Consider the following 22,138-nt stretch of genomic DNA (forward strand, 5'->3'; position numbering starts at 1 on the left):
TCATTACTTATTCATGGTATTCACATATATTACTAATCATAATACATTTATTCACATATTCATTTATTTGCCCCCTGTAGTGCAGAATGACTCTCACACTGACCTATCAAATTGTGTTATTAATCTTAAAATTAATGTGCAGTGCATTGCCTAAACGCTGCAGGACAGTAACTGGTTCAGAGCTAATTGTGGACTCAAACTGCAATCTCCTTTGTCTCTATATTTTTACAAAGATATGATATATTTCTAACATTTTGAAAATTAAGAATAGCCTCATTAGTCCTTATTAAGCCTCATTTTTTAGATTCTTAACCACACACTGGGCTTTGAACAGGTTTTATGAGCCCACGTGGTGTAAAATGTTCCCATACTCTTAGAAGACAAGCAAAATGTATCTAAATCAAAATCTCAGCTGTAGATTTCTCTTAACAGACATCAATGTTTCATTATTTGGAGCACAAGCATTTGTAAGATGTGTTCAGTCGCAGTTGGTCTTTTGAGAATGAAAGTAGTTCAAGCCATAAAATGAAATGTCTGTGATCTGTGAGCCAAAGGCTGTGGTTACACTTGTCTTTTCAATACGTTTGTGATTGATGGGACAAACTTGGTCTTTACTCACATTCATTTTTACAGATCCCACTACTATGAGGAAAATATGAGTTTAATGATACACAGTGATTTGTGTGGATTCTGTCCACGTTACTGTCCAATGTCCAGTCTCCTCTAAGATATAAACGCAATGTGAGTGTGACAACCACAGAATGGAGTCTGTCTCTTGAGTCACTGTGAACAGATCTGACATAATAAATCCTTTATGATCACATAAAGTTCAGTCACGGCAGTATCTCATGTAACGGTTGAATTGTGTCCCTCACCAGGTTGTTGATCTATGGCCAGTACTGCAGCCACATGGAGAACGCCCAGAAGACACTGGATGAGCTAATAGCAACACGCGAGGACGTTAAGATTAAAGTAGAGGTAAGTGTGTAAAGGTAATATCACCTGAAACACCTGACAGACCACTGATTTATGTGCAAAAATAATACTACTACTATAGAAGTGAATACACATTCATGTTACAGCTATACAACAGGAGCAAGTTGATAACATGTAACAAACTTATTTTATTTAAACCTTGTTATTGTAATTTCGAATTTCTTCAGTTTTTTACTACCACTAAAATAAAAGAAATCTTTCAAACAGAATAGCTACAGTGGCATCGAAAATAATACAACCATTCTCCATAAAGATTCATGCAAACACAGTATATCAATCAATCCGACATCCTCTCTCACAAAATCGTTCCGCTCGTATGAAAGTACAATTAACTGTTGAATAAATGATGACGTTGAAATAATGACTTAAAGAAATTCATAAACAGGGTCCAATTTGCTGTTAACATGCAGAAATTGTGATGAAATCAGAGAAGCAAATGTAATTTACAGAGATGCCCTTAGAACTTTTAAATTCATCATAATTTCTATTATATTTCACACTATTACCCCTTTATATAGGAGACTATAGTGGTAGGATACAGTTGATTTTGTAGTGAGTGACCTCAAGAGATTTACTTCTTGTTTATCTTGTAATCTTGTTAAATGTGCTTTTGAAAGTTTTGAAAGTGAAAAAGTTGTATTAAATTTGCTATTTAAATCTAGATGATATTCTGAGTCCATTTGTGCTGCAAGACCTCCCTCCATGAGCGCTGCTATTATTCCTTTCTACCAACAGATTCTTGAGAAGACTCTCAACTGATGGTAGCAGAATGCTAACGCCCTGCTGTAATAGTGGGATTAAGGCAGCTCAGCAGTTAGCAAGGCCAGAGAAATAGCACTGGTAGCTGTTGACAGAAAAAAATGAGGTGATTACAGTGAGGGTAGTTGACATTGAGATACTCTCTGTCAAAATAGAAGAGCTTTATAACAGGGTAAAACAGCTTCTCACAGTCTCTTTACACAAAAACTTGTTTTTAAAGAGGGATAAACTGTCCCTGTTACTGCACAGTTATAGAAACTGAATAAAGAAACGCCTACACAAGCCACTGTGAAGGAGCCTTATAGGATGATACTAACAAAAGACAGTTTCTTATGGAGCTAGTGCAGAGTCTATAGAAATGTATTCATTAGTCAGAGGAATTTCTCAGTCAGCATGCAGGATAATTGTGTCGCTGGAACAGCCAGAGCTTTTGTGCCCTGAAAGAATAAACTGGCCTCGTTGTTGTTAATGGAATGCCCCGTGAATGTGTGGAAGCAATAGCAGCAATGCAAGAAGACACAATGAATTATTAAACAATGAATGAATGCTTGTTAGTAGGAAATGTACTGTGCTGAAATGTGTAATAATTACCCTGCTGATTGTGTCATCGTTTCACAGGAATGTACTATGAAAGTGCAGGAAGGAAAGTTCAAGCTACAGGATCTTCTGGTGGTTCCCATGCAGAGGGTGCTGAAGTATCACCTACTACTGAAGGTAGGAGACATCTCATACCTGCAAAACCTACAAATCAGTTATTTTTACAAAGTTTAATCCTACAGAGGAAAGATAAAGTACATGAAACAACTAATATATTAAATCAAAGTACCTTCAGAGCAGTTTCAGTAACTTTGAATGCTCCACAGCTCTTTTAATTTCTTAAAGGAGAGTCTATATGGAATTTACTACTCCATACTTTACTTTCCAGCTTTTAAACATCAAACACTTTAAGACAGCAACAAAGAAATGTAAACACGTCTGTAGAAACGTCTCGAACTGCTCCTGCTGCATAATCCAGTTTTCCACCTCCTCATAGCTCCAAAGCTCTGCCAGAAGTAGTGTTTTTAGCAATGTAATGGTAAAGCAATGATTGTCTATTTCCATCCATGTTCTCATAGACTCCCGCGCTGTTTCCTCTGAGGTAACATTTGTGACTTTTGAGCATAATCTCAAAAAAACGAGACGGGAGTCCCCCTCTGTACCCTTGAAGCATGTGTCATCATCAGTTTCAGTGGATGTAGAGTTTAAGGGAGAGTTAAATGAACAGACATGCTGTTTAAAGTAGACAACCCACAATTTGCTGCTTGAGTTTAAACACAGTATTAGGTTCTTAAATGACCATACAAAGCCATTATCTGACCTGATCACTCCCATTATATGACTCTGCATATTATAGATCCCCCAGCATATTAAGCACTTGGCATCAAGTGTTGTGGTTTAAATGCGGAGTACAGCTTTCTCCAAATGTAAAAAAAAAAGTTTTTCTGTTTCTGTCATTGAGCTTTGACTGGTGACAGTTGTTCCTCTGTATTTGGCCAGTGATGTCATAGTTTTCCAGACTTTTCAGCCTTTCCACATGAAATTGTGACCATTTGTGACCAGTCCATCACCAATTTTGGCACCAACTATTTAGCCCTTTTGGAAAGTGTTCATTGCAGTTTGTAGCTTTGACAAGTGTTTTGTGGTACACACATACTGCTACTTGGCATTTAACATATTACAACTTGTGCTTTGGTTCAGATTTAAAGTATTTCATTTATTTTTTCCATTATAATTGCTTTGCCCTTTTACTTCAAATATGTAGGCTGACATTTTTATAACAAATAGAAACTACCAATAATTGAATCAAAAGTCTGGCTTGGTGCCTGTTTTTAATCAGTAGAACAGTATATCAATGTCCTTAGTGTATAGCTTTCCAACACTGACAACATTTAAAAAAACATTTTTGGATCTACAATAGACAATATAACCAATATAATTTACTATAGCGACAGTATCATTGCTACTGGCCTAGTGTGAAACAATTAGTTGATTAATTCAAGAGCTGCCTGACAGAAAGTTTATCAACAACAATTTTCATAAATGATTAATCATTTTTGGCTCCAGTAACTTGTGATGGTAATTTGTCCTTATTTGATGACATTTTAAAGATGAAACAATTTATTGATTAATCCGAAATATAACATACCAATTAAATGACAATAAAAGAAATAGTTACACCCCTCCTCATTCCATTTCCCCTAATATGCAAATGTCCATAATGTCTACTCACATCTCAGCCAACATTTTGTCCCTTGAGCTCTACTCCTGGTGTTCATGTATAAAACAAGCTGGCCAATGTAACATGATTAATTGACTTTGCATCTCAATTATGGATGAGCATATGAGTTTATGAAGCGGTGCATAATGGACTGGGGTGTGGGCGAGTGCTTGCGTCAGGTGATTGAAGGTCTACCCACAGAGCGCTGTGACTTCTCTATTAGTTAGAATCGAACCCCTGCAGGAGTTTCAGCAAGGCACTGAGGTCAAATCAACCGTGTGCTAATCAGATTAAACGCACCCCATTTCACTGCTTCCCACAGCTTTGCAGTAAAACGCTGTTGTATGCTGTGGCCCAGGGGCATGTCAGACTGACAAGCCCTGTTTGTTTGTGTGTGTGTGTGTCCGTCCGTCCATCCATCCAGTCAAGCCTAAGGGCACATCTTCAGTTGATGTTGTATAGATATCATCACAGTAGTGTTTCTGTATTTGGTCATGGTGTGAACACTTTATGTACTGTGGCTGCATTTAAGTAAATGTGAGTTTGAATATCTGATGGATTTGCAGTGTTTTTATAGTCAGGTGATGACATCTTTCATCTGAACTTCAGTGTATGTCTTGTACAGCAGCTGCCACTGTCCAGAAATAACAGTCTCACTCAATCAAAAGTGACAAATCACAGCATTGAAAAGATCTGCAGAGTCAGCCGCTCACTTGGATAAAAAATAAAGTGAACTGAGTTAAAATGTGGTGCAATAGCAATAATTTTCCTCTTGGTTGTACTGGTTTGCTGGTGGGAAGGCAGTGAGGGATTATGTCCTTGTCGCTGCACTAATGACTTACTGGTTGTTCAGGGTGCCTGCACAGTGGGGGTTGGGACTGGGGGTATGATATCCAACATGTTTACGCCTTCTGATGAAGCTCATTTCTAGGTGAAAAGCAGGCCATTTAATAGATCTACTGAACATTCCAAATAAAAAAATTGGTAAAAATTGGGGAAAATGATATGTGTCAAAGCTAACAGTAGACTGCAGCAGAACTTCTAACACGTCTGACTGAATGATAATAGAGGCTGTTTGGATTGTTTTAAGATTTGGATACAAATATGGAGTTCATAATATGAAGCATTCACCTACAGCTCTGCCAAGATATCCTGTGTGGGCTAAATTTGCTGCACATGGGAATTCCAGCTGTCCGATGACAATAAAACATTTCTAGTCATTATAAAAGTAGCTTCCTATTGTTTGTTTCTCAGTCTTGTGCAACATGTCAGACATTACTCTCCAGACACTGACATAAACCTGGCTGACCCTAGTTGGTGCAACTCACTGCTAACAGTAGTTAGTTTATTTATATGTCATGTATGATTTTTACAACACTGCAGACTGGATTTGCCAATTTTTTATTTATAACACTATAACAGATCGGATAAGACTTTGTTTTTCCTTTTACACAAGATAGACACTAAATCTCACAGCGGCTCTGTAGCATTAAATAAATCACCCCAATAAGCCAGCGGAGGAGACAGGAGGCAGACAATCACAGATCAAAACAATGTAACATAATTGTTATCGATTGGCTATGAGGAGGACAACATGATTTGCAGGGAACAACAAGTTTACCATTATTTTGTTACCATAAAGAACAGACAGACCTGGAGGCGAATTACCAATCTCTCCGGCTTCCTCTTGTCTTTTATTTTTAAGTATGTTGTTGTTGATGGTGCTCAGCTGCATCTTGTTCTCAGCCACATCAGTGTCACATCCATAATCACAGTAAAGAGCCACTATACGTCTCACATTAAATCCCTCTCATTACTATAGGATTCAATGATTGCATCATACATTTGAATAAAGCGCGCTGGATTTTGTCTTGATTTTTAAGAATTTAACAGGCTTTACAGTCTCTCAAACTACTGTTTTCTTACTAAATAATAATAATTATAATAATAATCTCCCTCCACAGGAACTTTTGACTCACTCAACTGACCGACCAGAGAGACAACAACTCAAGGAGGCTCTGGAGGCTATGCAGGTCTGTGTCACACATGTGTTTGTGATGTGTGTGTTCATGAGTGCACTTTAAAAAAACATTACATAATAACTCTACAGTGCTGGAAGCCAAAGCTGTATAAATTGTTTCATACAGCTACTGTTGCTCACAGTACGGTAAATCTACCATGATATGACAGATGTCAGAAAGATTTTCAGTTTGAAAGAACATTTGCTTCGCTCTCTCAGGACTTGGCCATGTACATCAACGAAGTCAAGAGGGACAACGAGACACTGAAGAAAATCAGTGAATTCCAAAGTTCTATAGAAAATCTTGTAAGTACTGTGACCTGCTTTGTTACTTATTTTTGTCTTAGAGTTGTTTTCTTTATCCCAGATTGTTGAAGGGCCCTGAAAACATATTCAGCTTCTTACTATAGGTGACAGGATCCTACATGAACATGTTTTTATCTGTCAAAGTTAGAACAATACTGCTAATTTCATATGAGAGATTTCTGTATTTGGATTTTTGTCTGTGCTCTTCTCACTCATTTGAAGTATTGTAGGAGAGGCTGGAAAAGGTGATGTCAGGTATTTCAACTTATGATGCCACCTTTTGGTAAATATATATCATATATGATCCAATTTTCTGGCTTTCTTTTGTAATTTATAATACTAGAAAGAAGTCAGTTTTCATGTATAGAACCTAATACACCAGCACTAATGTTATCACAAGGCTGGAATATAATGTTTGTCAGAGTGATTAGTCACTGAGCATCACAGAGCACTTACCCGTTCTTGAAAATGTCCATATTTTCTTTCATCTGCTGGGAATACTTTTTTGCAGAACATGAACAAGAGACATAGACATTAATCCCAATCTGATGTTCACTTCTTATAATATTTCTAACAATATTTCTAACAACAGATTTCTAACAACCCTGTCATTTTTTCTTTCTGTCACCATGTTCCCCGTTGTCACTCTTATTCCCCTCACTTTTCCTTTCCTGCTGTTTCTTACTGAGTACTTGTGCCACAGATACAGTAAATGCTGGGGAACCACCAGTAGAAGTTTTCACTTTAAAACTTAACTACAGCTTGACATTTGGATTAGATGGATGGAAATGTAACCATAGAGGGATTCAATAGTTTCCCATTTGTACCATTTATTATATTTGGATTCTCTCTGAAATTCTGATTCAGCTGAATTATTTATGGTTTCTCATTAAATTTAGAAGTATAGTATGCAGTGGACTTACACTCAGTGTGTCTGTGTGACTTAAGCAGCAGGTGAAACTGGAGGAGTATGGGAGGCCAAAGATAGACGGAGAGCTGAAGGTTTGTTCCATCGTCAACCGAACAAAACAGGACCGGTGAGTCTGAACTGTGCAGAAAAACAATTATCCCATTACAAAAGTGACATTTTCTCATCACCAAATTAACAATGAATTTGTGTGTATATCTTTAGGTATATATTCCTGTTTGATAAAGTGGTCATTGTCTGCAAGAGGAAAGGATATAGCTATGAGCTCAAAGAGATTATTGAACTGCAGTCGTATAAAATGTCAGACGACCCCATGAACAACAGAGATATGAAAAAGGTAAGAAAATCATCCTATTGGTTTCAAAAAAACACAGAGCAGAACAATTTCTGATGCAGTGATATCTTTCTAAAAGGCAGCCAAGCTAGTGCAGGTGATGAAACATCCTGTGTAATCATTACAAATGTTGCCCTTGAGCTGAAGGAGCGTGTTGATGGTAATTTCAGATATGGAACTCATGAGTAATGCATTGAAGTGTCAGATATGCATTGTGCTCGCCCATGCTTGAAAGACCATGTAAATGCAACAAAGGTCATTTAGGATTCATTAAAAAAAAAAAAAAGAGTACTGCAGTGCATTCCGCCACCGGTCTAACATGGCTTTTTGTTTTGAATCTGCATGTGTCTGTCCATGTTGCATGTGTAACTGGGTCTTTCTCTGGTGTCTTTCTTTTTGCATGCTTACCAGTCGAGTGGAAAAATGGTAAGCTCAAGTGACCCCTTTATTTAACTCATCTTCTCATAGTGGCCTATTTTTGGCAGTGGTGTTTTTTGGGGTGTCATGCCGTGATTGCACGCGCACCCGCCGGCTCTCTGACTGGCTCTTCAGCTTTTAGTCAGATGCATCGCTAAAGCATGTGAAGCATCTTATAGTTCTGAATTAAATCTGACCATATTTACAGTGTGTTTTGTGTATATTTATGTGGAAGTGCAGGTATCAAAAGCTTCTTTGTTTATCTCTGCCATCTGTTATTCACTCACTTTTCCTCCCCAGTGGTCCTATGGTTTCTACCTGATCCACCTGCAAGGGAAGCAGGGCTTCCAGTTCTTTTGTAAAACTGAGGAGACAAAGAGAAAGTGGATGGAGCAGTTTGAAATGGCCATGTGAGTATGATTCCATGGTAGGGTTGGGCCACGTGAACTTCTGTCTGTCTAAACCAGATGGTAATGACCATTTTTGGCTAATACAGTGAACCTACATACTACAACCTCATCACATCACATTGATGGAAAAAATATCCTGTAATTTCTGTCATCTCAGGATTTATATCAGCATTACACTCAAACATATTACATGGCAAAAGAAATATTGTCATCTGTCTTGTCCAATTAGGTCCCCTCATTCATTATTATTACGTTTCAGGTCCAACATCAAGCCAGAGAGAGCCACAGCCAATCAGCATAACTTCCAGATGCACACGTTTGATAAGAACACCAACTGTCGAGCCTGCAAGATGTTGCTGAGGTAACGACCCCGAAAACTCTGCTGCTGATGTGCATAACAGCACATTCATATCCTACAATGAATAATGAATGCATCCACATGCAGACTTTCCAAGGACTATCTGGCAATATTCACTAGGAACAGAGATTTCTTTTTCAGTGTTATTTGTACAATCTGGGCGTACTTGTATGTGGACTCATGTAAAAAGATACTTTATACACCCTAAAAATGCTTATGTAACAGTGATACAAAGATAAAGTGTTTTATGCAGTGGTGAAAGAAGCAGTCAGGTCATTTACTTACATAAAAAATAGATCTTTTGCAATACCACAATGTGAAAATACTAATATTACAAGTAAAAGTGAAAAATTTACACCTTACATTAGCATCTAAATATGTTTAACGTACTGTATGGTTGCTTTGAGAGTAAGCAGTAAACAGTATACTTGATATTATATTGTTGTATTATTATTACTATTGTATTAACTTGTACGCAGCTTTTTAATGTGAAGCACGTTGAGATGGAGTTAATTTTAACTAGTCGACAAAACAAAACAATCTCCACTCATGGTCCACTTATTCGCCTGTTCTGGAGCTTTCAATTGTGTCACACAGTCCTCGTCAGCAGTTTGCTCAGTTGTCATAGAGCTGTAGATATTCAAACTGACGACAGAGCAAACTTCATCTGCTGATGAAGACCCTGTGATATGGTCAAAAGCTCCAGAACAAATGAGTAAGTAGACCCTGACTGGAGATCGTTTTGTCAACTGGTGTTTCCTGTTTCCAAGAGTCAACTGACAGGCTTAATTGTAACTACTTTACGTACTGTTGGGCAGTTTAATCATCATAGTCATATTTTAGTTCATTATGTTTTCCTTTTTAAGTAAAATTTTATTCTGCAACAGTAATAGTAACTACAGATGTCATAAATGTATTGGAGTAAAAAGTAAAATTTTTGCTCCTGAATTGCAGTAGAGTTTCAATATCAAGTAATGGATAAAAATAAAATATCTGAAAAGTATATTTAAGTACAGTACTTGACTACTGGTTTTATACAGCAGTGATGTTGAACTGCACATTGTTAGAAGATGTTACACTAGTAAAAGTAGTGTTAAGTAAAACATTTAAATGCATCTAAAGAGCAAAAATTAGAGGAACTGGAGTGCTAAACTGAAGAGACATTTGGTGAGCAACAAACAAACAAACAGACTTAAATCACAGAGGGAATGGTTTTTGGCTAACGTAGCCCCTCATTACCGTACTGTAAAAGCAATCTTTGGAAAATGCACTTCTAAGTCTGACTGAGGCTGACGGATGATATTTTAAAAAAATTCTCTTCCCAACAACACCCGTTGTGTCCCCGAGCACACCTCCTCCCATGTGAGAGAGCTGCTCTACTGCAGCGGGGATAACCCATGTCACTGAATCACCACTTTCACCTCTATTACAGTCAGCCGGCTAAACTCCACTCTGTCTATTGACCCACAAATTTCATGGCTTGGCTGACCTAAATTCACAGAGCCAGTAGAAGCAGGGACCAGCGTTCTCACTCCCTGCTAGATGCTAATTACTGCTGCAGCCCCAGCAGATCCTGTCGTGATTTATGGCACTTACTATTTAACATGGCAGTGTGCGATGCACGCAGTGTTACAGTATCCGTAACAAATACGGTTCTGGAGTACATGGTCTTAAATGGAGCGAGTTTATTTTGTGATTTTAAAGGATTGCAGAATGGAAATGATGGAGAATGTGTAACCAGGTCTATAGTAACAAGCAGCCATTCCCCTTGTGTGTTGTACTTACAAGAAGTTAATTTGTGTCTGAGACACTTCCTGTATGCATTACTGAGACATGCATGCATGTGTGTATGTGTGTGTCCTCTAGGGGCATCTTCTATCAGGGCTACTACTGCTCTCGCTGTGGAACAGGAGCACACAAAGAGTGTCTGGAAGTGATCACCATCTGCAAAATCAGTAGGTTTTTCTTTTGCTTCTTGACTGAGCAATGTCTAGATTAAATCGTTAATTGAATAATGTGTGACAGACATCATTGATGTGTATGACATTGTAATGTAATATCTATTTGATTTCTGTTTTTGACCAAATTAATTGTGATTGGTGAAATTTAATTAAACTGATTCTGTGGGGTTCCTGTAGGATCACAGGACTGTTTTATGGTGTTGCTGGGTTTAGTACCAAAGAGAGAAACCATAACTACTGTAAGGGCCCTGACAGTCATTTCATACACTACAGCCTTTTCAACAGATAGGGCCATGATGAGTTATTGCTAACCTTTTTTGGCTTTTAACCCCTTAAAATGAAGCAGCGCCTGCTTGTTACCCATCATGACAGGTTCCATACATCTATGGGTTATGACAACTTAAAATTATCCAATCATTCACAAGAAAAAATGGCAAAGAGTTAATGTCTATAAAAGTAAATGTCATTTTCTTTAGCATAGATAGTTTTGCTTTTTTCTTCTCTCTGATCATGTTAATCATCTTACCAGCAATCACATAAATCCCACTGAGGGGGTCCTGATAGCCTGTGTGGGAACTACTGATGTACTCAACATGAATTCAGAAAATCATAAGCCTGTTTTGACCACTTCCCATGGTTCCTTAGGTTAAGAACACTGAAATACTTTAGTCAACCTGAAAAATAGTGAATTTACACTGAACAGAACAGGTAACAAAAATGGGACTGATTGGGAATGGCAAGAAATAAAGGGGCCAGGCAGGCCGTAGCAAGAAAATATCACATGCTTGTTACCATGCTGTATAGTTTGGCAACTTCTGCTTTATCTGTGGTTGCCTTACATCCACTGTTTGAATCCTCTCTGACTGTCTCCATATCTTTTGCCTTTTGTTTCAGATCCTCATGACTTGGTGAGTAGACATACATCAGTTAACATAATTAAACAGTATTATCATCATTATTGCATCCTCTCATTACCAATTTCCCACATAAAAATGTTTTTTTTTCTTTATAAAAGATTAAATGATACAAATAAGATGTTTGTTTGGTAATTGTATTGATGATCATGTATTTGCTCCTCTTTTATAGGAGCCTGGAATGTCATCAGGTAAGAGCACTTCCTGTCACCTAAACATGATAGAGAAGAGATAAAGCTGGATATTCGGTCAGCTGTCTTCTCACAAGTTTGCTATAGATACATCTGCTGCAAAGCTCTCTACTGCCATCTAGTGGATAGGACCACTACTTATGAGCCACAACAACATTATCAATCATCAAGAGTGGGTGGCAATGTATAGATGTATATGGATATACAAAACATTATTTGAAATTAGAAAACTAGAAGGCCTTTGGAATAATGAAGGGATATCATTATTTGTCCACAGTTTCTTGAAATAATCAATAGACAGGGCTCAGTCTGGAGAGAATGAGATGGAGTTTGACATTGCACACCATGTCGCTCTTTAGAAGTCTGGCTTTGTATTTTTTTGTGCATGTTTTCCTGATAAGATACTTCAAAGAAGACATGGAAAAGGGATACAATGCAACAAAGATCCTGGTCCAGATTTTACTTCAGGATATTGTGGTTGTACAGTGTATGTCTAAGACCACTGCATCACTTAGAGGGCAAGATTTCTATGCAAAAACAGTCCTGCTTTATCAGCCTAAATCACTGTGTTACATGTGAAACTGGAGAGGGAGATCTTTGACTCTTTTATCCCTTGGTATACAATAGCATAAAACCACCCCAGACTGCCCAAGAAAATACATTGACAACACATCACATGATTTATTGGTACTGACAAGAAAAGTGAGCTCTCCTTGCCTGGTAGAGCTACAAAATATGCAACTTGTTTCTCCCACTTAGCTCTGTCAATACTCACTGCAAACACTGTTTTCAGGTCCCAAGATGGCAGCAGTGAGGAACTACCACGGCACACCGGCACCTCCAGGGAAGACGCCTCTATGTTTTCAAACAGGAGATTTTATCGAGCTGCTAAAGGGAGATCCTGACACCACGTGGTGGGAGGTACAGCAACATCACTTCAATCTGAAATCACATACCACTTTGACACATAGTGTGATGTCATTATTTAGACAGTTGATGTTGGCTCAATGTACTCCAGAACATTAAGTACTTGTTTCATATTGGGTGAACAGAGAAAGCCCTTTGTTTTGTATGAGAAGATTTACAGCTCTCCATCTGATGTGGATATAATCACCCTCGAATTAAAGCAGAGTCAGCACCTCAACCTTGTAGTCATTGATTCATGTCTAATCCAATGTGCTGTAGTTCAGAGCCAAAACAAAACTCCAAATACTGCCTGCCAATTTAAATGAAAGAATTTATCCTTGGTATTATTTCAGCAAGTATTTCTCAAGATGTGAAATCATACAATTATATCAAACCTGGTATATTGTAGATACCTGGCAATGTTTTCCATTTTATAAGTTCGTAGTTCTTAATTATTTAGATGCCTTTTGAAAACTTTATGAAACGACTTTGACTCTGTCTGAGAGTTACAAGAGTGATCCTGTCCTTTACCTGTTATTGTGACCTCTGACATACCAAAGACAAGTAGTGTCAGATCCAGGTAAGGAGCTGGTTCACCAAGTCAGGTCCCATAACCTGCATTCATCCATCAAAATACTCAGGGTTTTCTAGGATCTTGCTTCAGAACTAACAGAGTTTTAAAAATGACTCATATCTGCATATATGTTCTGTGTTGCACTAGAGACATATGTTATTGGTATGCACTCATGATAAACAGGGCCTGATTAATTTATGGTTGAAAGTACTGTTGTTGTTGCCTTAGGGGGAAAAAATGGTATCAACACACCATTTATGTTTGACAGCCACCTATTTTTATTTGTGGAGAACAAATCTGTTATGGTTGCATAGGCTAAAGTTGTGATATTAAAACAGTGTTACATTTCACACATAACATTTAATTTCAGGTTTATTATATTTAATTTCAGCACCATGCACTGTTCATGCAGTGTACACAAGCCTTGTGTTTATTCTGTTATCTACAGTTGATTTGTGAAAAAAGTATGTAAAAGGTTTGTCAAAACCTCTGTTGCTTTTATCAGAGGGCCAAATATTTTTGCTCGAGGGCCCTGGATTTTGCCCACAGGCTGCTATTTGCCTACCACTGTTTTAGGGATTTTTACTTTGTTGACAGACAGGAAACATGGGGTGAGAGGCGGGAATAACATGCAACAAAGTTTTCTGACCAGATTTGAACCGGGGATGTTGTGGTTATGTGTTACGGGTCATAGACCATTAGACCACCAGGATGCTCCACACAGTGAATCTTTTGTGTATGATATAATAGGATAGAATAAAGTTGTTTTCCTGTTGAACCAAAGTCAAATTCCTTGCTGATTCTCAGATTCACGGACGCTATGAAGGCAATCCCTCTTCTATTCCTTAGAGCACGTTGCAGACTTTTATCTATCATTAGCAAAGGTATTAATCCTCTTTTAGTCAAACTGTACCTGCAGACCTGGAGGATCTTCTAAAGTGAATTAGACTGGATGACAGGAGCTCTACTTATACACTCTTCTCTCCGGGCACTTTTGACATTCCTGCTGAATCACTGCCTCTCATACACTTTCAGCTTCTTGTACCAGGCTACAGGCTAGCTTTTCTCAGAGTGACTCAGGGCAACTCTCTGAAGCCATTAATTTACACTTAGTGTATTAGGTTATCCCTCTACAACATGACATTTTAATCTCTTCATGCAATGTCAATGGATGTGCTGAGCTTAAAAATAGATTGCTTTAGCTAGCAGGCATTTCTGTTAAGTTCAACTTATCTGACAGATGTGTTCATTTCATTGCCGGTGCAACACCTAGCATCAGTGTGTAATGTGATGTATGATGTATGTATTGTATATTAAGTTAAAGCCAGTATGTGATTATTACTGCACGTAAACTACTATATTTCTTATCTGATACTTTAATTAATAACTGCTTTTATTTCCTTTTTCATTGTGTTTTTCAAAGTTCTAATGCATTTATTTGCCTTATGTAAAGCATTACTTTATGAGTTGCCTCTGGGTTTGAAATTCTGTCCTTCCTTTATCTTCCAGGGAAAGCTGATACAAACACAAAAGAGTGGCTTCTTCCCCAGTTCATGTGTAAAACCTTGTTTGGACCCAAAGGTAAGTCATTCATATACATACATACCCTACAGTAGGTAGTGAATCATTACAATGTGTTGGATTTCAGGTTCTTTAATATGTAGTGTGTGTTATTTGTGACAGCCCTTCCAGTCATTATCCAGCCGACAGTCCTCAAGGGAAGCAGACTACTATGGATATCCTTGGTAAGATCCTTTACTTTTGAAGGTTGTGATTTTAAATTAGGTCATCCTCACACTTTTAAGGCTCTGTTCACTATATACTACTATTACCCTGAGGTCGCTGTTCTTTAATTACTTCAGATCCATTAATGTTAACAGTCTGTACTGTTAACTTCATGCATTACTTCAAATTAAAACAAACTGACCCCGGACACGACCGCTATCAAAAGATTAATTACTACACAGTTGTTTGATGTCAAGGATTTTTAAAGCCTTTACCATGTCATTTGATTATATAACTTTGCATTTGGAGGTCACAACGTTTATTCTCTGCTCCTCTGTAGGTTTGCAGGGAACATGGAGCGCCAGCAGGCCGACAACCTTTTAAAATCCCACAGCAGTGGGACCTACCTTATCAGAGAGAGGACAGCTGAGGCAGAGCGCTTCGCCATCAGCATCAAGTGAGTTTTTCACATTTTACAGCAGAAAATCTCGAGGGAAGATTTTTATCCACCACTCTTTGGGGAATAAACATTCTCATGGGACGACCCAGTCAGCTTTTTCCCTGCTTCTTTTAGCTCCGGCTAATTACCATTCAGTAATTGCTTTTTTTTTTTTAAATCCTGTTTTTTTGTGTGCATTTCCTCTAAGAGAATGCATCCCAAAGACAAATAATGTAGTTCTTACTGGAGCTGTCATACAGTGATGTATTGTCTTCAAATCTCTGAGACAGTTGCAAAGATTCTGTCGAGAACAAAATTTAGACCAATAAGAATGACTTCATTTTGATCTACAAGACTTCTCGGTAGACAACAAAACATCTGATTTGGTTTGGATGGTTTTACAGATTCAATGATGAAGTGAAACACATCAAAGTCATTGAAAAAGACAGCTGGATTCACATCACTGAGGCCAAGAAGTTTGAGAGTCTTTTGGTAAGTCAAAAGTACCACCGCCCACACAAACATACCCACAGCACTTTGGGTCATGTCAGTGTGAAAGCAGAAAAAGACATTCAAGTACTCACAATTTCTCTGCTTCTATTTAACAGGAGCTGGTGGAGTACTATCAGTCCCATTCACTCAAAGAAAGCTTCAAGTTGTTAGATACCACATTGCGATATCCCTACAAGTCGAGAGAACGCTCGCTAACACGGGCCAGTACACGTTCACCAGGTAAGCTTTCTACAGGTCAGCCTGAGCCACACACACACAGTGATGAGATGACTTTTAGTCTGGGGTTAAATATCAGCCAATTCCAACACACAGCTTGACCACAGTAAATACTTTCCTGCTGCAATATCTGTACTTTCTTGTTACCTGATGCAATTTGTTGAAAGCAAAGTTTGATGATGCAACATTTCATGAGCAACAGATTTGCTTACTATAATAACCTGTTCTGTGCTGAGTTTTGAGGTGTTGTTTGTGTTGCTTAATGAACAAACCTATAGGTCTTACTAGGGTAAGGCTTAATCAGAATAATTTATGCAAATATGTGGACTTACAGTGGAGATTTGAAGTGACTAACACTTGTCTGGCCAGAGTAGAGATAATTAGATTTTTATAGAGCACCTACAGAAGGCAAGATGTCAGATGAAGTGAACTATGCACTGTGTTCAGGTCATTGTCAGTTTTGGTTAGAATGTTTTGGCTTAATTGGTAACCTGCACCTGATGACCCACAAAGCAGCGCGGCCATGTTGTTCCTTGGCAAGCCCGACAAGCTCTCCTCTTAGCCCCGTAGCTTTTTCCCAAAGCCAAATTTTCCCAAAGGGTTCAGGACTCACTCTTGTTTTCCTGATAGATGACCGATGGTCAAGAGCTTTGGGCACTGACCAATGGAATGAGATCAAAGAGGTGGCGTGTGGCCAAAATTAGTTTTCTATGCAGGGTGGCTCAGACATTTGGAAGGGACTAGAGTGTAGTTTTGCTACTCCTTCATGTTGAGAGGGGTCAGTTAAACGGAGTGTTTCAGCACTTGGATATCTCCCTGTGGCGATATACTAGGTGGTCCAGAGAGGAGACCATAGGGCAGACCCAGGACATGCTGGAGAAATTACATGTCCAATCTGGCCTGGGAATGCCTCACACTCAACCAGGAAGAGCTAGAGGACAAATGGATGGATATTTTGGTCCAAACTGACAGCACATTGTATGTCAACTTATATAGCTGCCTGCCTTTATGAATGATCATGACATTACTAATTTGAGTCTGAAGAGACGTTATAATGTGTAGGTCCAGCTTACAAATGTGATCCCTTGCAATCTTGGCTGCGGATGTAGCAAGGGAGGGTAAAATAAATGAGGCAGAATGACTCCCACTCTTTGTCTTCACTTGCTCTCTGTTCCTCCCCAGGCCAGTGACTCTCCTGACTCATCCAGAGAGGAATGGAGAGAGGCCAGAAGGGAAGGGGGCAGAAAAGGAGACAAGCAGTGAGAAATAGATAAAGAGAGAAGGACAAAGAGGAAGAGTTTGTCAGCTAACTCAGAGGCCTGTGGACTGGCTGTCTGAATTGGCTGCCCTCTCTGTCCATTAGACTGTATGAATACTGGCTGTGGCTCTGCACTGGCTTCTGTCCTGCATTGGCCTGCCTTTATTCACTCTACAGTAAGACCCAGTTGGCCACTACAGCAAGATCATTTCCCTCCTGTTTTGGAGGAATTTGGAAATAGATGGAGACAATTGAGTATTTGCTGATGATGATGTGCTCTCGCTCTCTCTCTGAATATGTTCACACTTTTGGTATCGGTGTGGCTGCAGCTGCGTCGTACCCAGGGATGCACATGGAAACAGTGGTGGGATTAGAAAGGATCTGTTATGATTAGGAAGCATCTATGATCACACAGTATAGTATCAGTGAGCTTGTTAGGAGCTGATAACAATCATGGCCAATCACATCAGCTCCTCTCTTCTCTTTAAAAGCAGTGCTTTCTGCACTATTATGTGGTCTCTTCACGCTTTTACATCACTGCATAAACTGACAGTTCCCACAATGACCTTGTTTACAATCCAAAAATAATTGTAGTTCTGTTAATAACAAATTCTTGTTTTGAAACACATCATGACACCAAAATAGTGAAGATTAAAAATAATGAGAACAGAGCCCACTTTTCAAGAGACAGACAGAACTTCAATGCACTTGTTTCTTTTTTTTATTCTCTGCTTCTCTGGCTTCAGCTCTGCATGCATGCCCCTCAAAACAATTTCCAGCTTTATTTCCTCCTCTCTCTCTCTCTCTCTCTCTCTCTCTCCTCCTCTCAGCAGCCACCTGCGCCTCCTACAACTTCTCCTTCCTCAGTCCGCAGGGCCTCAACTTCTCCTCTTCTCAGAGCTCAGCTCCCTTTTGGTCAGGTACTCTCTTACTTTTCTTGCTGCTATTGTCTTCCTGCACCCCGTCGCCTCTAATTTCATAATAAGCCTCTGCACGCTCAACCTCATTACTTCTTCTCTGTGGCGCTCTTTTCTTTAATGAGAGCATTTCAGTTCTTCCCAGGATGACATTCCCTCATTAAATCAAGAAAAGAAAACCAATTTCCTCCCATGATGAAAGAACTTGTCCTTTCCCATCATGCTCATTTGTCATTGTGTGACTATATTGTGTCATGCTGAACACTAAACTGGCCATCTTTCTTCTGCTTCATCTTCACAATTAATTATTACCACTATGTCCAATATGACCTTTCCCCTCTCAGCCACCTCCCTCATGCATAGATATGATTATTCATCACCAATACTAGTGTTTAATAACTTAAATGTTTGTGTAACATATAAAGTTGTCTGTGAAATGAACTGTTATTTTGTTATGAATGGACTGAGCTCCCATTGTTTCCATTTTCACAGTGTTTACTCCTCGGGTGGTCAGTACAGCAGTGGCCAGGTATAACTTTGCAGCGCGAGACATGAGAGAGCTGTCACTGCGAGAAGGAGACATTGTCAAAATCTACAGCAAGATCGGGGGAGACCAGGGCTGGTGGAAAGGAGAGGCCAATGGAAGAGTGAGTAAACCATGACAGTCTGTTCACTCATGGAGAGTAAAACTGATCGGGGTAGTAACAGACCCAGACTGAAAAACACACATAGAAAAATTTTTGGTACAGTAATCTTTGTAGATTTGTACAGTTTGATTTACGATTATAAACAGATCTTGCCGTTGCTTCATGAGGTTAGGGATGTGCATAAGGCTAAACCACGTGCCTCCGGAGGCACCGGAGTGCCTGAATTAAACAATTAAACCATTAATATTAAAAGCACTCCTAAAGAAGGTAGTTTAAAAGTAAAAGCCTGGCTGCTGGGAAATGTGCCAGTTTAATAGGTGGGCAGTAAAACTGGATGTGATGTCAGCTTTTTATTCAAGAGATGTTCTCTATTAGGTCATAAATTGGTGTTAATGTGTTGCTATTGAGCCAGAGTGAGGGAATCCACTTAACTGTTGCATAGCTGAACTGGGCTGTACTCTGGCTTTTTAGATACTGTAGCTGCCCAATTGTGGCTGCATTATAATCGCATGTTACCTCGATGGAAGTGAGGTTTTGACTTGGTAGTGTCACCTTTGTCACATGGAGACCAGGTCTTATCAATTGTCAGATCAAACCACCTAAGTGCCTGCTCTAAATACATTACAATCAGAATGTTATCAGATTAACTGGACCACTTCAGGGAGTGGTCTGGGTGGCTCAGATCCCAGGCAGGTGGAAATGCAGTCTGTATAGTCTGGCCACATTATTAGGAAAAATCACCTACAGTCGAAAAGTCACCCACAGTCGAGCTACAGACGAGTCCCTCCCTTGCAGAGTAAAAATAAGAGGCACCCATACTGTAGAGCAGCATCACTTCCCTTGAAGTCCATTCGATCGTCCTCCCTAATTTGCACATTTGGATCCAATCACAATGTGGAGAAAAAAACATTTTTTTCAAACATCTTATTAATATCAGGCATAAATGCAAAGACCCACGATCAGGCGTCATTATCCACATATCGTATGCAGATCCCACCAGGTGTAAATGGGGTTCTTTTGCATTTGGCTCTTTGATTACTTGAGCTTCGACTGTTAGTTCTGGACTCACTTTACTACCCCAACAAGTAGGAAAAGTCGTTGCCTAGCAACAGCTGAAGTAGTGCTTGGAGTAGCCTTCAAGTATTTTTTTTAGAACAAGGATGAGGCTGCTCCATCTGAGCTGTGCAGTTATCTGTAAATGATGCACATCCTCCGGCCAATCAGAGCCCACTACTCTGAGTGGCCTTAGTCTAATGTATTCATGCACAAACAGTGAAGTTACCAAATGTCAAGCTGGATGTAAAAAAGCTGTTTTACTGGAAGCTTGGTCAACATCTCTTGTTTATATTTGCTAATATATAAGAGTTGACGTCTCTGATAATTACTGTTGTGTGTTTCAGATTGGATGGTTTCCCTCAACCTATGTGGATGAAGAAGGAGTACAGTAAAGCTTGGATGTTGCCGACCTGGCTCCCTTTAAATCAGGAACCATCTTCTATCTACTGTTCTCAGAGAAAATCACTCACACTCTCCAGGAAAAAAAAAAAAAAACTTTTTTGTTGTTGTTTTTGCCCAGATAGTCATTTTTTCCAGCAAGCGTTGCTCTTTCTTCAATTATGCATCAGCTTTGCTTTTGTTTGTATTTTTTTGCAGGATGTCCTGTTTAATTTCTGTACAGGAAAGAAGAAAAAAAAAACTGTTGCTGTGTGCCAGCCTCTGTGTGCTCTGCAGAGGCTTTACTGAACACAGCAGAAAGTGACTGTGGATAGCTTTACTTTGAGAAGGCTCCCCTTTGTTGCAGGTCTATGCGAGGTGAAATAATTGTACAGTATAGATAATTTATTGAATAGAGATTATTATCATTACTAATGATTATTGTGGGAAAGTTGATTTTAGCAAAGAATCAGACGAGATAAACTAAATTAAGGAGGAAAAAAAAAAAAGACAGATGCTCAGATTTCATGTCGAGAGATTTTGCCTTAGTTGTCATGGTGATGCCTTGTGGGCTGACACCAGCGGAGGGAATCGACTTTGTTGACTGGTTTTACTTCTCATGTATGCATGTGCCCATGTGTGGCCCACACAAACACACACAAACACACACACACCAATGTACAGTACGGTGCCTTTGAAGAATGGTCGTTGCTTACTGAACCTCAACATCAGCCAGTAAAGAACATTGCCATCCCCGAAAAGACTGTTTGTCCACATCTGGAGGACGTCGCTAAAGAAGGGGAGATGCACTTTGACAACACAGTGAGATCGGCTCGCAAGATGTTGAAGCATTTAACTCATCCCAACTGGACTCACAGAGACAGATTGTGAGAAACGGAGGGTTTTTATAGCCAACAACAATCAAGTACACAGTTCACATCAGTCTTGACGTCACGAGTCTATGGGTGCAATTAGCTTGGATGCGAAAGGGAAACATCAAGACATTCCACTCGACAACCACTTCACACTTTTAAATCTTGGTGTTCATTGTTTTATTGTTTGACTTTCCTTTTCTTTTTTTGCACACAATCAAGATTAAGTTTTGAGAACTGGACCAACAATTTTTTTTTATTGTTTGAAGCCAAATTCAGCCATGTTTTAATGTCTGCATGGATCGATTGTTACTGTATGATTTTTTTTTTTTGTACCTTGCCTTATTTTTACAGATGATCAGGTGACAGGATTTTTTTTTCTGTTTTTGTTTTTCTCCTTAATGTTAATCATTTTTCATGCGTGAAATCCATTTTGGTGCTGTGCAGACTGGTGAAAATTAAAGTGTCCGAAGATTTTTTTAATCTGAAGGAATACTTTGTGTGCTAACTAACATGAATCCATGAGAGGAGCCCTTAATCATTTTGTGATTTTCTAGGGGTGCAGTGCTGAGTGTTTCCATTTACTTCCAGTGATTTTCTAGTGCCATAAATACAAAGTGTGTTGGCGCACAGCTTTCATCTGTTTTTTTTTTTTTAGCATAAATGTACCAGACAATTTTCTAATTCTAATTATTAAGATATTTATTGGCCGTGTTAGCTCAGCTTTCTTTTAAAAGGGTAATTCAGAATGTTTACATTAAATTTGATATACAGTACTATTTCTGT

At 38.9% G+C, this 22,138-nt stretch overlaps 1 protein-coding gene across 6 annotated transcripts in view; it reads left to right on the forward strand.

Annotated features, from left to right (window-relative positions):
- Positions 1-21,835, forward strand: part of vav2 (vav 2 guanine nucleotide exchange factor) — a 179,906-nt gene extending 158,071 nt beyond the window's left edge. Inside the window, exons 9-29 of one of the 6 annotated variants that reach the window (XM_067573821.1) lie at positions 879-978; positions 2,374-2,469; positions 5,977-6,045; positions 6,252-6,338; positions 7,287-7,375; positions 7,471-7,603; positions 8,012-8,026; positions 8,318-8,427; positions 8,687-8,788; positions 10,652-10,740; positions 11,641-11,654; positions 11,833-11,851; positions 12,645-12,772; positions 14,841-14,912; positions 15,015-15,076; positions 15,397-15,513; positions 15,900-15,987; positions 16,104-16,227; positions 18,313-18,402; positions 18,892-19,046; positions 20,447-21,835. In XM_067573821.1, coding sequence (XP_067429922.1) covers positions 879-978; positions 2,374-2,469; positions 5,977-6,045; positions 6,252-6,338; positions 7,287-7,375; positions 7,471-7,603; positions 8,012-8,026; positions 8,318-8,427; positions 8,687-8,788; positions 10,652-10,740; positions 11,641-11,654; positions 11,833-11,851; positions 12,645-12,772; positions 14,841-14,912; positions 15,015-15,076; positions 15,397-15,513; positions 15,900-15,987; positions 16,104-16,227; positions 18,313-18,402; positions 18,892-19,046; positions 20,447-20,494 — 1,807 coding nt within the window. In that variant the 3' untranslated portion in view covers positions 20,495-21,835. The remainder of the gene's footprint in view (positions 1-878; positions 979-2,373; positions 2,470-5,976; positions 6,046-6,251; positions 6,339-7,286; positions 7,376-7,470; positions 7,604-8,011; positions 8,027-8,317; positions 8,428-8,686; positions 8,789-10,651; positions 10,741-11,640; positions 11,655-11,832; positions 11,852-12,644; positions 12,773-14,840; positions 14,913-15,014; positions 15,077-15,396; positions 15,514-15,899; positions 15,988-16,103; positions 16,228-18,312; positions 18,403-18,891; positions 19,047-20,446) is intronic. The other 5 variants (XM_067573822.1, XM_067573823.1, XM_067573824.1 and 2 more) reach the window with 5 other exon arrangements.
- Positions 21,836-22,138: the final 303 nt, after the last annotated feature.

Source organism: Thunnus thynnus, chromosome 19, assembly GCF_963924715.1.
Source record: "Thunnus thynnus chromosome 19, fThuThy2.1, whole genome shotgun sequence".
Taxonomy (NCBI): domain Eukaryota; kingdom Metazoa; phylum Chordata; class Actinopteri; order Scombriformes; family Scombridae; genus Thunnus; species Thunnus thynnus.